Source organism: Puntigrus tetrazona, chromosome 21 (assembly GCF_018831695.1).
Source record: "Puntigrus tetrazona isolate hp1 chromosome 21, ASM1883169v1, whole genome shotgun sequence".
Taxonomy (NCBI): Eukaryota; Metazoa; Chordata; class Actinopteri; order Cypriniformes; family Cyprinidae; genus Puntigrus; species Puntigrus tetrazona.
This window is the reverse complement of record NC_056719.1, coordinates 11,496,499-11,514,008: the sequence shown is the minus strand read 5'-3', so window position 1 is coordinate 11,514,008 and position 17,510 is coordinate 11,496,499. Positions and strand designations below refer to the sequence as shown.

General features: G+C 37.1%; 1 protein-coding gene across 4 annotated transcripts in view; it reads right to left on the bottom strand.

The window, feature by feature from the left end:
* The window catches only part of tenm2b (teneurin transmembrane protein 2b), a 341,968-nt gene that overhangs the window by 21,311 nt on the left and 303,147 nt on the right, over window positions 1-17,510 (bottom strand). For all 4 annotated transcript variants that reach the window (XM_043221672.1, XM_043221674.1, XM_043221673.1 and 1 more), the window contains 4 exons: window positions 8,925-9,047; window positions 4,804-5,009; window positions 3,288-3,483; window positions 456-557 (listed from right to left, as the gene is read on the bottom strand). In XM_043221672.1, the coding sequence (XP_043077607.1) occupies window positions 456-557; window positions 3,288-3,483; window positions 4,804-5,009; window positions 8,925-9,047 (627 nt within the window). The remainder of the gene's footprint in view (window positions 1-455; window positions 558-3,287; window positions 3,484-4,803; window positions 5,010-8,924; window positions 9,048-17,510) is intronic.

Below are 17,510 nucleotides of genomic sequence, written 5' to 3'. Positions count from 1 at the left end.
TGTACACTGATGATCTGATGACAAATGCTGAGCTCTAGGGAAAATTCGGACATATGCTTCACACATCTATAACTGCATCACAGTTAAAAATGCAGCAAACCAATTTAAAACTTGCAGCAATTAAAAACTCACAAATATATATATATATATAATGTAACGTTTTTATTGCAACACATTAATTATAGATTATTGTGCAGTCATGTTACTGGCTGGATGTGCTTACTTCTTTTGTCACAATGCAAAAAATCCTCATGGTTCTAAAACAGGCTAAATATAATTTTTTATTTCTTATTTGACTATGTGAGAAGAATCGAAAATGGCAGGTAAATCTCTTTGTAGTTAGAAATATGAACATAAGGTGTTCTGATTTAGTGAACAAAATGTTATTACACAACACATGACTATGAAAATGTTTTGACTAATGAACATTTCAACAGTGCGACAGTAAACGGTACCTTTGGAACAGTCCGTGCCGTGGAATCCTGGGAAGCAATGACATGCTCCTGACATGCACTCTCCGTTGCCATGGCAATTCTGGGGACACTCTTCCACCGAATCTGAGACGACATATAAGACATGCGTTTATTTTACAACCCTCAGTTATTAAAAGAATAATTCAACCAAAAATTTTAATTTTAATTATGCCATAAACCCCAAGCCATCCTAGGTGTATGACTTTCAGCCAAACACAGTTTATAAAAAATGTATCCTGGCTCTTCCAAGCTTGGTAATGCTGGTAAATGGTGGCCATGATTTTGAAGCGCCATAAATTGGATGTATACGCAAGTACTGCATCGTAAAACTAAACAAAAAATATTTATATTTTTAAAATTATAATGTAAATAAATGACTTCCGGATGTGAGAGCATCGAGTTCTGGCTTTTTGGTTGACCTATGACTTATGAGTATGACGCAGCTTACTTCATACGTTGTAAGTCGAGTCAGAAGTTTTAAAAAAAATATTTTTTTTGTTACAAAAACCTACCGAAATGCTTCAGAGGGCATGTGATAACACAGGCATAAATGTTAGTTTTACGATGCAGTATATATCCGATTTATGGAGCTTCAAAATCATGGCCACCATCCACTGGCATTACCAATCTTGGAAAAGCCAGGATAATTTTTTTAAAAATGAAAGAAAGTCATATACACCTAGGATGGCTTGGGGGTGATTATGCCATAATTTTCATTTTTGGGTGAACTATTCCTTTAATGGGAGACAGTGGAACATAATATTTTAATATAAATTTAATATAAAGACTTTAAACTGCATGACAAAGATGCCATAGCAATATGAACTTTTTTGCATTTTGTAAATTATATAATACTCAGCATGAGACACTGAACATTCAGCCAGCGTTACTGATTCAGTGGCAATCTGTGAATTACTGTGATATATTTTACCAAAGCCTTAAATAAATATAACACTATGACTGTGGTAAATGCTAAAATAAATGGTGCTTTTCAAATGAACTGTAATCATCACCTAAATAAAATATGCAGACATTCATACAGTATGAATGTGATCAGATCTAAAAGGCCTCAAGAGCACAGTGTTTGTATTTTTCCTCAAAACGAATAATTAATCATACATACTGTTATGAACATAGTGGACTCAGAAAACAGCCGGACACTTAAGCCACCCTTAAAAATGCATGAATGTCATTGGATTAGATAAATATCAAAATGGCATCTGCAAACAAGCTTTTCTCAGAGCTAATTTCACTTTTCTGAATAATTTTTGCAGTGAATTGTAAACAACTGAACTCAAGGTGATTTTGAGTGGATGTGTGAAATCGGTTCTTCTCGAGTTCACAGGTGTTCTGTGAGTGCAACGGCAGGTGCGTTTCTTAAAATGTTTGATGCCTGACAACCAGAAATTGTGCAAATACTGTATGTCTTTTTTTTTTTTTTAAAACTAAACACACTTCTTTTGTGAAATGTGTTAAAAAGTGTGCTTATGCTGTCTTTCTTTAAGATAAATGCCACTTGGTTTGATACTCTGTTATCTAATGCAATAGCATTCATTCCATTTAAGTGGCTTAAGTGCCCAAACACTTTTAGCACTTGATCTCTGTGGATTTATTCAGACAGCAGACAGGCAGCAAAAGTCCTTTTTTGCGACATACTCTACTCAAATAGAGAGAGAAACACAAAACAGTTCAAAATTTAGTGGTTAAATATGTCTAAAAGGGTCTTTATGTACTTACATCTAAATTAATAATTTTATACTATGCATCTGTATGCATACATGCTATTATAATGCACTTATATTTGAATATACTGTAATTACATCTGTAATTAATTGCACTCCCAACATTACCCATATCCCTCAATAACACAATAGTTAAACTGTACCTAACAATTCATTTAGCTATTATAGTTATCATTAGATAATTATAGTTATCATTAAGTATCATGTAAAGGCACAGAATATAATTATTTTTGAATATTTTATCAATTTTACACAATTTCTTATCATTATCAGTGTTAAAAGATCTCTAATTTAATAGAAAGCTTAAAATCTTAATTTTTAACTTTATTTTTTAAATAATGTTCAAGTTTAGTCACATTTGATAAATTTATAAACGAAAAGTGTATGAAATATATAAAAAAATAGATAAAATCTCATCAAAGCATGTTTATATTTAATTTTAAAATTTCACTTTTTTCACAATTTCTATGTTTTTTACTCATTCTTTGTCCATTTATTGAAGTGTACGCCAGTAGCTATGTTCTGAATATTAAATGAGTGAACAAGTGAGCGGTTTATGCATGAATATTTAAACACAAGATATATAAAGTACATGAATATGTAAAATACAGCAAGGCCTCCTATACGCTTCATGAGTTCTGCATCACTGCCTGATGTCATGACAGACATGAGGCCAAATTTCTGCTTTGCTGTGACAGCTCCTCTCGATTGCTCTAGAAGAAAGTCTCGAAGTTGGCACTGTGCTTATGCTAAGTCATCACTATAGCAACCGCTGTAGAGAAAGTGCCTGAACAAACATATTTCAGTGTTTACTTTTATTTTATAAATACAGCTATTCCTTCTGTGACCTAAAGAGAAATGTAAGTGAAAGGAATAAAGGCAGCTCTAGCAGTTCAACTGCTCACATTCAAACAGAAATATAAAACAAGGTTAAGGGTAGATCAGGTGTACTGTGGAAGCGGCTTGCAGTGAAACACATCTTCTGAACAGCAGGTCTCCAAACAAGTTTCTATTTACCATCCTCCTTTTAAATTTTGACATTTGCATGTAAATAAAAGCTGGAGGTGTTTACCTAGGGCCACAGTGCTGAATGAGACGGGCTCTTTCTCTTTGCCGTCGTTGTAAAACGCCAGGTGCCAGATGCCGGGGTCCAGATACTGCACAAAGATCGCCTCGTTCTGGACAACGGTCTGAATACTGCGGCGCTCGCGGGGAGACTCGATAACGCTCCACTTCTCTTTTCCATCAAGCCTTTCCATATAGTCATACTGCAGAAACACAGGTGAGGACAGAGAGAGAAAACAATCAAATAGTTGCGACATCACCTTCACTAAAAACTGTAATGACAATCAAAATAGTCAAATTAAATCAAAATGTAGAAGAGATAACAACTCTGGAATGTGACAAGACAAGTGTAAGCCAATCTGCACACAAATATGCAGTGATAATTTGGAAATCATTTACAATTCATTAAAAAAAAAGTTGCAAACAAAAAAGCCCGTCTGCACAGATGGTCTCTTCATGGTAATTAACAAAAACCTGTCTTTTTAAGAAGGAACGTCATAAGGAACCAGATTTCCTTGCTTTATAAAGCTAGCTCACACACTGTCCCAACAAATGGCAACCACCCCCAATTTCCCCAATTCCCCAATGGTCAGATCAGTATGTTGACCATGTTGACATTTGCTGGGTCAGTTTGAACATAACAGTGTCAATCATTATAGATATCAACATGCTCCTGAAAAACAAATTAAGACCACACCATCAGAAAAAACAATTTCTGTTACGTTTATGGACATTTCCTTCAACCCTAAAACATAACACAATATGAACATGGAACATTGGACATTTCTTAAGCTGCAACCATTATGCAGTCATAAAGTTTTTGCTTATCTTTTTAATGAAACCTGAGAAATGTCTGTTCCTCAATTAAAAGTGCTGTCCAACACAACTTTCAAGATACAAATGTCTAAAATTAGTCCACATTTAAAGTAGCTCACAACCTTTTATTAAAGTTTTCCTCAAACCAAAATGCGTTTTTTTGTCTTTTAAAGGACTTTTTTGATCAACTTTAGATGTTGACTATTGTATAAAGAGAATGTAAAAGTCATCCATATGAATTAAACAGCTGAATCTAAATCTTCTAAACTGATTAAGTTTAGAATTTTATTAACATAAATATCTATACACATACATAGTAAACAGAAGCTCAAATGTGCTTGAGGTGCAAGATATTTTGAAGTTTGTTCTTACACGCAAATATGTTTGAGTTGTAAACCTGTTTTAAACCTGGATTAGTTAATGAACTGAGCTAATTAACTGCTCAGTTCATGAAGACTGCATTTATATTGTACTTGAATTGTGTACATTTTTGCGAATTGTGATTTCTAAGGATAGACAGAAAGCTCTCACATGTTTTAAAAATGAACACAAAAAGGATGAGTAAATTAAATGGGTTTTTTTTCACCCAAACAAAACAAAAACTGAAAGTCAAAACAACAGTATTTAAAAATCAGATTCTCAGCCATAATTATAAGTGAACCTGGCTCCTTTAAAAGAAGAAACAAGACATGAGGCGATTTGCACACCTGAGCATGTGAAGGAGGCAGGCCTTTCCGCATATAGACCCCAAACAGCGCGTCCTTGCCCAGGGAGATGTTGAACTTGAGAAAGTGTGGCTGGCGCAGGTGAAGCAGAGACCTCCAGAAGACGCCTGGAGGAACATCCTGACTGACACGCTGACCCAGCTCCAGCTCCCCGCTGTTTATACTGCTGTTCTTCAACACCCACGGCCCTGAGATGGACGCCAAGAGAAGAAACAAGATTTGTTTGAGGGGGGAAAAAAAACAAAGAAAGTCTCTCAAAGACACAGAGAACAGGGAGTATCCTCTGTTCCGTGTGAAAATATTTTCAGTGCGTACAAAGAAAAATCAACATATATTATTCCACTGAGACACAGCTCTGTGCTAATGAGTGTGCGGTGTGGGCTGCCAAAGTCATCAACCCTAAATCAAACTCTGTCTACTCCCCTGAGATCATAATACCTCCGCATGACAGCACTGGCCACACACGCACTCCTCCCTTCCCAATACACCTGCTAAGTCTGTCCCCTAGAGAGAAAACTGTTGCTGTGTTGACAGCGCAGATAGATCGCAGCAACTCCAATCAAAAAATATCCCAGTAAATGGGCCTTGATAGTATCGGAAGCAACACATACACACAAAAACACTCTTTTGAGTCCGAGGGGCCAGTGCAACACGAGTGGGCTTGGTGTTAGCTGTCAGTCTAGTCTGCTTTCTCGATGTTTGATGTGCCCTGATAAGCAGAGACAATCTGTTTCCCTGCCTTCTGAAACCTCTGGCTGCATTTAAACGAGTTATGGAGAGAGACGAACGGAATTGAGCAAGCGCAAGCAAGCTCTTTGCCTAAACGGATCAAGCCTTCTTTTTGCACGAGAACATGCAGTGTCAGGTCTGAGTGACAGGTCGGTTAAAGCAGCCCGGTCTGGTAACCAGTGGGAGTCTACACCAACCTCCCTCATTAACACAGAGCATGGATGGACGGCTCTGCCTTGAACGAGAGCACCACACTGAGAAAGCAGGAGAGAGAGATGAAAAAAGTGAGATAGATAAAGAAAGAACCTAGGAAGCAGAAAGTACCTTAGAGAGGGTGCATAAGAAGAGTCTTGCACTCTGAAGCAGAAGTTCACACTCCTCAAGTTCTCAACCAGCCAGAACTACTGACATCAGAGCCACTGGAAAAGGTGCTTTCCTCTCACGAACGAAAAGTCTTGATATTTTTGGATTTTGTTTTGTGTAGATATGACCAGTTCAGTAATCTCATATCCTGCAACCTCAAACCTATAATAAACCTACAATAACTCTTATAATTTTCTAAAAATTATAACCTAACACTGCAGAAAATGACTGACTGTATCATCCTTTTACTTTATTTTTAGGATAAATTTCCCCAGAAGCAGGTTTGTCAGATGTAACTCCTTTCTGGGCACAAATTTGTCTCCCAAATATGGTTGGTTATAGATACATACAAGCACTTTTATCTTTATAGTGTTTCTATGCATTGCTTCTCTACTGCTCCCTATGGCTATATTAAAATATAAGCATTAAAGTAGGTCTGCTTGCTCAATTAAAATGTAATTGCAAAATGTTAATTAGTGAGTAAAATTCTTCATTTTAAAGAGTGATAGAAATAGTCACAGTAGAGTAGAATGGAAATCCCCAAAAAGATTCCAGAGTAAGAAATATTCGGAATAATTCCAGAATAAAATTGTTTCTTAGATCATGAAAAAACATGCAAGCAAACAAATACAATAAAGTCTGAATCTTATGGAAAAAAATATATAGAGGGATATATTCCAGATCGATGTAGATTGTACATAAAGGAGAATGTCATATAAAATGATATGGGTAAGGGGCAAATATAATCAGTTTGGTTCACATGTAACATCACATCCTGAATTATAGTGACTTTTAGTGGATGATATCCATCAGAAGGTTAAAATAAACATAAATAAAATTTTTCACAAGTCTATATGTCTATATGACACTGATTCTGGTATGTAATGCCCAGTTTTCTCAATCCAACTAATCCCCAAGCTTTGCACTTTATTTTCCAACTTAATGTCTCATTTTAAATGTATGTCACATTACAGAAGTCAAATGGCCTGCAAATGTTGCTTTATGAAGAAAACATAGGTGAAGAATCAATAGCCTCAATATAACAGCTACGGCAAAGGCTTAATAGCATGAAAGAGACCTCAAGGTTTCAGCAATGCATTTTTTCAGTCACAAGCTCAAATACATTATAGTTCTCTTGCTTGCTTGTTGTCTCTAACTGTCAAGCTATATATACATGTACATAAAATTGGTTTTCTGTGATGCTATCAGAAGCGCTTTTCTTGTCAAGGTCAAAAAGACATGATACTTGTGTTGAGAGGTGCACTGAAGTCTTGACATGAGTCATGTTAAAGGGCCTTGTAGATTCACATAACAACAACATTCAAATATTCAGTCTAGAATTATGTTTCTCCTCCCCCACTGACACACTATAGCACACTATAACACACATGTGTGCATGTCTGTCTGTAAGACAGCTAGCTCTTCTTCTTCTTCTTCAAAAAAAAACACTTCAGAAAGAAATAGAGTGAGCAAATGCCTTTGTATACAATGTCCTTCCTCCCACATTATGTCCATCCAGTATCAGACAGGAGTCCTTCCATTACCAACCCATACTCGCTGGAAAAACATGTCTGTTTTGACATTTCTGCAAAAAGTAATGGTACACATTTTGCAACACTTTCAAAGTGAAATATCCAGTCAGTGATGCCAAAAGTATGTTCAGTTTGATCTGAAACAGAGGAATATGAATGCTGTACATATTGTGGCAGTTTGGAAGTGAAATGTCCGAACAGTGGTGCAAAATGCTTTTGAAAAAATTCTATTAACTACAATCAATAGCAAACATGATATAAAAAGTTTTAGTTTGATTCTACACGTTTGATTGAATGTAACTCCTGTTTCACTGGACTCGTATAAGACTCGTACCAGGTGAGCTACCAAGCAAGTTTACCACATCAGAAAAGCCATATATATGGAGCTGGTGATGCAAATGCCAAAATGTCTTAGGTAAATATGTCTTGTGTTCATCATGTAAGAAATTGGAAACTGCTGTGATTTGTATGCAAACCAAATACGACACATACAGTTAAAATCAGATTTGCACCTATGTGTTCTCTCTCATGAAGACCCAATCTTTAGACCCATCTAATGCAAAAAGAAACTGTACTCTGTGTGAAGGACGTCAATACCGGCACTCTCTAAAGGTCAACAGCAGTCGTTATCATCTGAACATGTTGACACTGATAATGATAAATCATTTGAGGTGAACGAACAACATACAGGTACATTATTTTGTGAGTTAGCCAGTGCTTTGAATCATTAACTAAAATCCACTGAGATCCAAAACATCTAATTTATATAACCCAGTTTATCACAGGTTGTCTAGACTGCGATTTTATACTAATGTACTCCCTCAATTTACAGTACGGGACAATCACTGGTTGAGCTCAGATGATTCTTACAAAGCCTCAGGCTGACAGAGACTAACATGTGTTATAACAAGCCAACAGCGAATAAATGTAGTCATCATTTTAAATAAATGCATAAGCATTACTTTCTCATGCAGAACTGCAGAAGAGGCACTGAAAAAGTTAAAAACAATACAAAACTGCAATCGTACCACATTTAAATTTCATGACTGTGACATATTTCGGAGTAAAATTACAGTTAGTCACGTTATTGTGAGGTTATTACATAAATTCAAAGAGCGAAAACATATTTAGCTATGATATTGCAGGGTGTGGGCAACATCAGGTTAGCCTTCAATTGATTAAATTTATTACCTTGTTTTTATACTGTTATTAACTAGTTATTACATAAAAAACTGAAAAAAAAGTAGGATGGGCCTTAAATGCTATTAAACAGTTAATACTATTACAGGATTACAAAACTTTCCTCCCACTAGAATAACATGTGGTTATGAATTGTGCATAATGAAATGATTGATAACTAAAAAAATAAGGCAATTTGGGCTTCGTGTCAATAGGAGGGTTTGCATTTCATGTCATTGGGTCATTTGGATTTCACTTTGATCGAATTTCAGGGTATTGGCAGGTGTTTTTTGCTTTTACCTCTGCCTCCGGAGGGCACTGTTGCCACGTCTCCAATGCCAGGAATACTCATGCTGAGGCCAGTGTTCACTAGATGCCCTTCAGTAGGCTTCAGTCGCCAATTCAAGCCAAGCAGATTAAGAGCTGTGAGGGAGAGAAAGAGAATTAAAAAAAAATAGAACATGACACTACATTACACCTCCCAACCACTTTATGTATACATGGATGACACGTCCTGACAGCCGAGAGCCTGCGACACCCATACAACTATAACTCTCGCTGACAGTGGAGACTTTAGCATACAAATACACTCATTATAGCCAATGACACTTTGACTACAGTCTGTGCTTTGTTTGGGCTCTGTGCCCAGACAGGTTTAGTTGGACCAAGTTTAATCCAAACGGCTACAGGAATACTAAACTTGCCGTAGATATGAATATGTCACCAGAAGCTGGTGGCACATAAGCAACACAAAATGTCAAATGAAACACAATATGGTGTCAGGAAAGAAGTGACACTTATCTTGATATTGCAGAGCAAGGCGTGAGAGGACAAGAAAATTGTCTTGGAAAAAAATAAACCGAAGACAGTTTAAAGTTGGTGACAGATGCCAAATATTCTCGACACTTTCTTGTTTTTGTGTGTGTGCGCTAGAGAAAATTTTGGCTAGCTGCCCGCTTCTCTCCGCACCCCATATGTAGTATAATCAGTGCTTGAGCGCTTCCAAGACTTTGCAGAGACTGATTAGCTCCAATGGAGATCACTCGATATGCAATATTCAAATATGTCAAGTCGTGTTTAAGAAATATGATAATGATCAGAGAAAGTTAGTTTTTGTGATGTGCTGGTGGAAATTACGAATGAGATGCCCCAAGAGAAAACAAGAACAGCCTCACACACACACACACACACATAAAAATATTGCGGGAAAATGCTTACGTTCGCAGAATCAACCATAACACCTCACCTCCGCCCCCAGCTCTTCTATCCCTCCCTCAATCACATCCACGCGAAATCAATGCCAACTCAGTCTTTCTGTACTTCCTGACTGTATATCTCAGGGCGCGTTATCACTCTCGTGTAGAGAGGTCAAAAGAAAAAGCTGACTCCTTCAGGCTTTCAGCTGCTCTGATGTCATCTAGTCATTGTTCCACATGCATTATTCCTCATCTTATCTTTCTATACTCTAATCAGCCTTATCTCTGTCGTTTGTCCATTGTTCTTTTCACCTTTCTCATGTCCTCCATCACCTCCTGCTTTCTCTTCGTCCATTTCATCGCAGTGCTCGCTGACAAAGGTGTCCTGTTACGACCTGAGACATCTTGTCGCACTAAGCAGTGCTGTGGAGAAACTCTCTAACATAATGTTTTATTCCTCACCATGCTGTTGGCTGAATTGAAAGCTGAAATTGCAACTTATATTTTTATTACATTTTCATATTATTCTAGAATGTTCTGCCAGTGCCAAATTGTTTAGATCCTGTTTCAATCTTAAATTGAAAATAAAAAGATTATGTGCACTTAGGCGTGGCAGAATGCACTTTTGATAGTTTAGGTAACATTAGGAAAAACGATCGGTTTGGGTTTAGGAAAAATGGTGTAAAAGGGTGTTCCCTATTCTCTTAAAGTTTGGTATGAACTGTAAGTTTGTGACCAAGTTTACTTCCGTATTGTGAGGGCGTGGCTTGTTTTTTGTACTGCGATTGGAAGTAGTAGGGGTTTTACTCAGAAATGAACAGTTGAAAGGGCGTGGTTAAGGATGTTACAAATGCTGACCAGCTGACCAATCAGAGTCTCATCTCCCATTCCCTTCCAGAGACAGTTGGGCTCACATCACGGATTTGCTATTTATATGGCAAGTGCAAAGACTGAACGCGTCTCCAGAGAGGAAAAGGAGCTGCTCGTGCGAGGGCAAATAACCTAACTGACTATCCATTATGACATGTAGGCATTTTTATATTTATGTACAGCCTACACAATAATAATCTTTTACATTGTAATCCTTAAATTTTTAATATTAAGCATGTTTGTGTGCTGCATGTCCCCGTGTGTAATAAGCAGAGTGTACGGGTGTTTTCACCCACCTATAGATGCATATTACTAAAGCACTTTATTCATAGCAAAATACAGCACTATTGGTTTTAGTTGGTTAATAGCGCAATCTATTTCAGTTGCCTCAAAATAGCAAAGCACCAACAAGGTGCCTGAACACACCTGCTTTTCATACCGGCACGACCATGGGCGAACTACTGGGCGCAAATGCATTTGCTATTTAAACAGGACATGAAAATGAAAGCTGCATCAAGCTGAAACTTGTGAAAAACATTGCACCGGTTATATGATAGGGCTCTATATCTCAAACTATTACATTATATCCGCAATGTGATTTCATATCTCACAACATGACTTTGTGACTTCCATGTGAAACAGATGTATGTTTTTACCTCATGATAGAGAGTTGCATTCATGGCTCATCAGCAACAAAATAATGTTTGTACAGATCTTTTTAAGCAAGATTTTAGTGTCCAGGTCGTATACTTACAGGGCAGCAAGTACAGGTGAGCAATAGCCGTTGAAATGAAATAAAACGAAAGGCTAATGGATTGCTCTCCTCACATTTATTAAACCTTTTTGAATTCAATCACAAAAGAAAAAAAAAATCACTCAACCTTTAAATATCACTGAATAGCATTTTAGCATCAGGTTTTCTTCTAGTGGAGCAAATACGGTCAACATAAAGAGAGTTAAAGTATGGTTTCAATACAAAGTGGAGGATGAATCGCAGATGTTTTTAGCATAATGAGAAAACAAAAATTAAACCTGGATTTAAGTTCAGACGAACCTCTGACCAAATTAGTTTTAAAGGTATTAAACAATATCTTACATTGAAATTATGTAAGGTATGACACTATCTCATGAATTTAAATATGTTCAGCCATTTCAACAGCATGTTTACAAGTTTTCATTTGCTGAAAATGTGTTAACAAGGCAACTATTTGTCAACAGAGGATATTCAATTAACAGTAGCAACAGTAACCAAAGAAACAGTAGAATAAATAAATACAATTAAAATAATTACAACATTAATTTACATACTGCAGGTTCATTCGGCATCCATCTAGAGAATAGCACTCTGATAGAACAGGAAATATCTTGATATTTTCTGTGAAAGAATAGACACTATTATGGGTCAGATAAGGGTCGTACACTGGCCTCATGTCTGGCAGCATTAGCATTACCATTAGTGTCAGTTTGCACTTTTTTTTTGCTAATCAAATCTGGGGGAGATCTTCAACAAACTCATTTTCGGTCTGCGCAATGAGCATTAATTATTAAGAGGAAATGTGTTAGATGTGAAATTCATGAGATGCTGCATCTCACTTTATGTAATCTCTATGTATAATTCACCTCTTCAAAGTGATGAATAATATTACCTACCTAAAGCATGGAGAGAAACAGGAAGAAAGGGAAAGAGTGAGAGAACAGACGGGGATACAGATGACAAAAGTATTCCCCTGTCTTGCCTGAGTAAGTCTGCATCTTCAGACTGGAGTTCTTCTCGGATTTAAAAGCACACTGAGAAAATGAAATCTATAACCGACATGAGCTGCAAAACTTATTTCACTGAGCTGCACCAGCTGAGTTGTTGCTGACAGCAGCACTGCAAAAGTGAAACTCTTTCTTCAACAATCCATTTTGAAAATAGAACCATAATGGATTTTTGACCTAATGCTTATATGCATCACATGTTTAGTTTAGGGTTAGAGTTGTGGCTTTCAACTGACTCTTATTTTCTTTGCATTTTCTATTATCTTTGCATTCATTTTAATGGCATAACCAACTTTTTTATAATATTAATATCCACTCTACTGTTATAATATTTTCGTGTCAGTTGTGTGCTTTAATTAGTTAATTCGTAATCATTTTGATTGGTTGGTACTCTCCTGTAACGATTCTGCAAGAATATTGACATTAATATTATTGTATTCTTTAACAAAGTACACATATTTTAAAGGGATAGTTCACTCAAAAGTGAAAATTCTGTCAATTCCTCGTGTCATTCCAATGACCTTCATTCTTTGGAACACAAATTAAGATATTTCTGATGAATGCTCCCATATACAGCAAATATTCTACCACGATCAAGGTTCATAAATGTAGAAAGACATTATAAAATAACTGATGTGACATCAGTGGTTCAACAGTAATTTTAAGAAGCTACGAGAACACATTTGTGCACAAAGAAATCATAAATAAAAACCATATTCAACAATTAATCTCCATTATTTTGATATTATTAAGTAGTTAGTTTTGTTTTCTTTGCATACAAAAAGTATTCTTGTAGCTTTGTAAAATTACGGTTGAACTACTGATGTAACATGCGTTATTTTAGCCTTTATCGTGAGTATCCCTTCTATATATGGGAGGGTCTGAGAGCTCTAATCAGAAACATCTTCATTTGTGTTCTGAAGATGAACAAATGTCTCACAGTATTGTGGCATGAGGGTGATTAAACATTGACAGAATTTACATTTTTGGGTGAACTATTCCTTTAATATCCAACTGTTTTTACACAGAGCGTGTGGCAGTCCATAAGGGGCCTTTTAGAGATCTGGTGTGTTCACTGTATGAAGGTGTTGCTGATGTGATCCATGAGAAGCGCTGACCTCAGGCACGGCCCTGAACATCAAGCCTCAAGTAAGTCAGCTGATCTCCTTCGTGAGCTCACGCTTGCAGAATGACTGCAGAAGAGAGCTGACTCACCTCTGACAGCATGAGAGATGCTTGGAAATTGAGGACGACACTAAACAGATAGTGCTGTCAGCTTTATGAAACAGCTATACGTGGCCATCGTGCTGCCGAGGTGCTCTGCGGAAAGTCTCTGGAGACTTGACGACATGCGCGAAAGTCTGCTGGGGTGCATTACCGTATTATTTTGCTCCACATAGAAGCCACAGCAAATGGCTGTGGTTACACGGACAAATCAAAGAAGACTGATAAGCACAACGTACAGAAAGCCCATGGTAATTGACATGATCGAGCACCTGTATTAATCTCATGTGAAGGAACGTTTTTAGAGTGGGGAGAGTAATACAGAAAGATAGTAACTTCAAAAACTTATCTTATCTGTTTTCTTATTCTAACTTAACCACAGATAGGAATGAGGTATTACAGAAATCTCCTAACTTGACAAAAAAACTTAAAAACTCCAAAGCTGTCCTAACTTTGCTTACAGTCGTACTCTCCAACAACGGTATTTCATTTATTAATAATTGAAAATGACAAACAAAGATGTTTAATGCTAGGAAGACTCTTGGAAGAACCTGAAAATGTGTTACAATTTGATTACAAAACACTTTCAGTTCAGTATTTTATGAAATCAAAATGAAAAATAAAAATAAAATACAACAATTTTCTTTCTCCATTGTGCCTTAATATCTCACAAAGTGACTTTGTGGCTTTCATGACTATCCATTTTTTTTCTTACATTGTGTATTAATAAAAATAAGAAAAGAAAGACATTTTTTTACTTTGCTCTTCATGGTTAAAACAACAGGGAGAAACACTGTGCCCCTGAATTATCAAAGTTGACAGTACATGTCATTTTCTTTTTTAACCTTGAGTATTAAGAGGAGAACAAATGTGCAAAAGTAACTGTTAAAAAAAAAATGTAGGAAATGACTCAGGAAGCACTATGGCTGTTCAAAATAAAAAAAACAAGCAAAAACAACAAACAAATAAATGCTATTGTACCTAAAGACCTATTGTAAAGTCTATCAGTAATACTGATCCACTCCTAAAACAAACTCTTACGTCTGATGTCACAATTTGTGGGCGGATCCTCGTAATATGGTTTTGGGAGATGCCAGGATTTGTGCTCCACCAATGCTTCAGAAAGCCAAAAACACACTTGTCCAATTTGCACAGGCAGCAAACCCAGTTCCATTAGCTATAGTGTTGCCACCCTTTAGAACACCCTTCATATGAGAAACTACTGATATTTGTCCACTGTTCCATTATTTATTAGGCCTTGTGTTGCATTTATACCCACAAGGGATATGTATGGATGAAACAGACTGCTCCCTATGGGCACCATTCAAGCAAAAAGCGAATAAATCGCACAATCAGAAGCTGCTTTGAAGTCAAGCTATAAAGGCTGGAGACAGTAAGATGGTCAGCAAACCCAGTCAGAGGAAAGCTCACCAGAGCTTCATAGTTCCTTTGTCCAGGATCAGTTGCTGAATGAGCTGTGAATGAAAACAGTCATGCAAGAGTGTCCCAGTGGAGCTCACGTGCACACACACACACACGCACACACACACACACACACACACACACACACACACACACAGTTGTACCTCAATCAACCTGACGCAACTCTTCCTCACTTCACAGCAATCTTCACCTGATGTTACAGAAGGCTTGTTTAGTGTCTACACGAGGACTGAACAATTAATCCAAATACAATCAAAGTCGCACTGCAGGCTGGTGCAGTTTAATTGAATACATTTATAGCCTGCATGCACTGTGTGCTTTAAAGAGAGAAGATGGCATTCTGTCTGTCTGTTGTGCACTGTGGAGCTCATGGTTTCTTTTTTTTGTAAAAACAAAAAAAAAAAGTGGTTTGTTTGCAAAAAGAATAAAGAGTCTGGGACTCAACTTAAAACTCAAAAGAAATGCGGCATAAAAAGTGAAACAAACCAACCTATATAAATGTTACATAATATAAACAACAAAAACACTTGTAAAGTTATCAAGATCTAGTATTTAATAATAATATTAATAATGTATATGAAATGTACAATGATGTTTATTATTTCACAAGTGTTTTGTTAGGGGTTTAGTCAGAGTGGTTTGGCTTGAAAGTAAAGAATATTTAACAATATTCAATAGTAATAACAATAATTATTATTAATAATTATTATTATGTTGTGACAGTATACTTTTTTGTTGGGATCTTATATTGGGGTGAAATATTATTGCTTATATAAACTGAAAATCAAAAATTTGTTATATAACATCTGAAAGCCGAATAAATAAGCTTTCCATTAATGTATGGTTCGTTAAATATGTAGAATCTAATGGGGAGATTGAAAAAAAGATTGAAAAAAATCTCCTTTAAAGTTGTCTAGTGAAGCCCTTGGCATATTACTTAACAAGACTGAAGTTTTTATATATTTACGGTAGGAAATATGGAGCACGATCTTTGCTTAATATCCTAATGATTTTTGGCATAAAAGAAAAATCAATAATTCTTGACCCTGTCAAAATGTGTTTTTGGCTAGAGCTACAAATATACCCCAGCACAAATGTTCTTTTGTTTTTGCACCCCTGAGACAATTCCTATAATTTTTACTACTGCAAAATAATTCCAATAAGATTTGTGACCAAATGTTGTGGTCCTACCCTCAGCCAATCTAAAAACTTTCTGACTGACCAAGAAAGAGTAATGCGAAAGCAAAAAAAAACACCCCGGTCTTGCATATCACCTTCAAAAGCAGACACACACAATCAGCCTCTCGTTGAAGGTGAAACTGTTGTTTTCTTTGCTGCTGATCTCCTTGGAGCGTGTGTGTGTGTGTGTGTGTGGCTTTGATGTGTGTTTTGATTCGAGGTGCACGAGTCCTGCTGCTATGAATATAAATGAAAGGCTACAGTGAACCGCCGCACCCGGAGGACCAGCTCCATCTGATTACATCAGCTCACTCAGTCTTGACTGTTGACCAAAAAACTCTCAAAGCACCCTGGGAAAACTTCCAATCCCTAGATAAAACTCGTCCCAAAATGCCACACAAACACATAAAAAAATATTAAAAAATAAAAAAATCAAGGATATTGCTTCAGGCATGCAAGGTCTCTGAGTTTAACACACACACACACACACAAACACACACACACCTCCCTGAACCTTCTGTGTGGGCATGACGAGATAGATCCAATCTATTCCACTCGGCTTGTCAAATACCCAGAGCACAACAATCACTCCCCACGGTATAAACGCACACACACGTGCAAGCAAATTCACCTCTTCTCCCTCTCTCGGTCCTATACCTGATGCTTTGACTGACAGCATTTTTTATCGCAGGTATAGAGTGACGATAGGGATCCCTCGATCTCTGTCCCGCGATCCGAGCGTATATGCACGCGAAGCTCTAATCAAACTATTTCGCTCTCCTGTCACTCAGTGGCTTTAATTTTAAGCAGACGTCAGAAAAACACGGAATAAAAAGGGAAAGTAAATATAAAAGTGAAAGTAAAAAATGAAAAGTGTCATTTTAATCAGCTTCGGGCATGTATGCTGGAGTGAGTCAGTTTGAGTCAGGCAGACGGCGCAGGGGCTGCGAGTTAGAGATTGGTTGGCGAACATATTATCTCCACGAGACAGAATCTCCAACATCTCGGGGTGTGTAGGTGTGTGACTGATTGTTGTGTTTGTTTGCGTCCCGGTATGGGCGGAGGAGCGCACCGCGAGGCTGCCAGGGTGCGAGCGAGGACAAATATAAAATGGGCAGGTGACAGTAAAAGTCCCCGCTGACAGAGAGCGCTGGTAAGTGGACAGATAATGACTCATTCTGACTGACATACAGCATGTTACCGTAGACCTGAC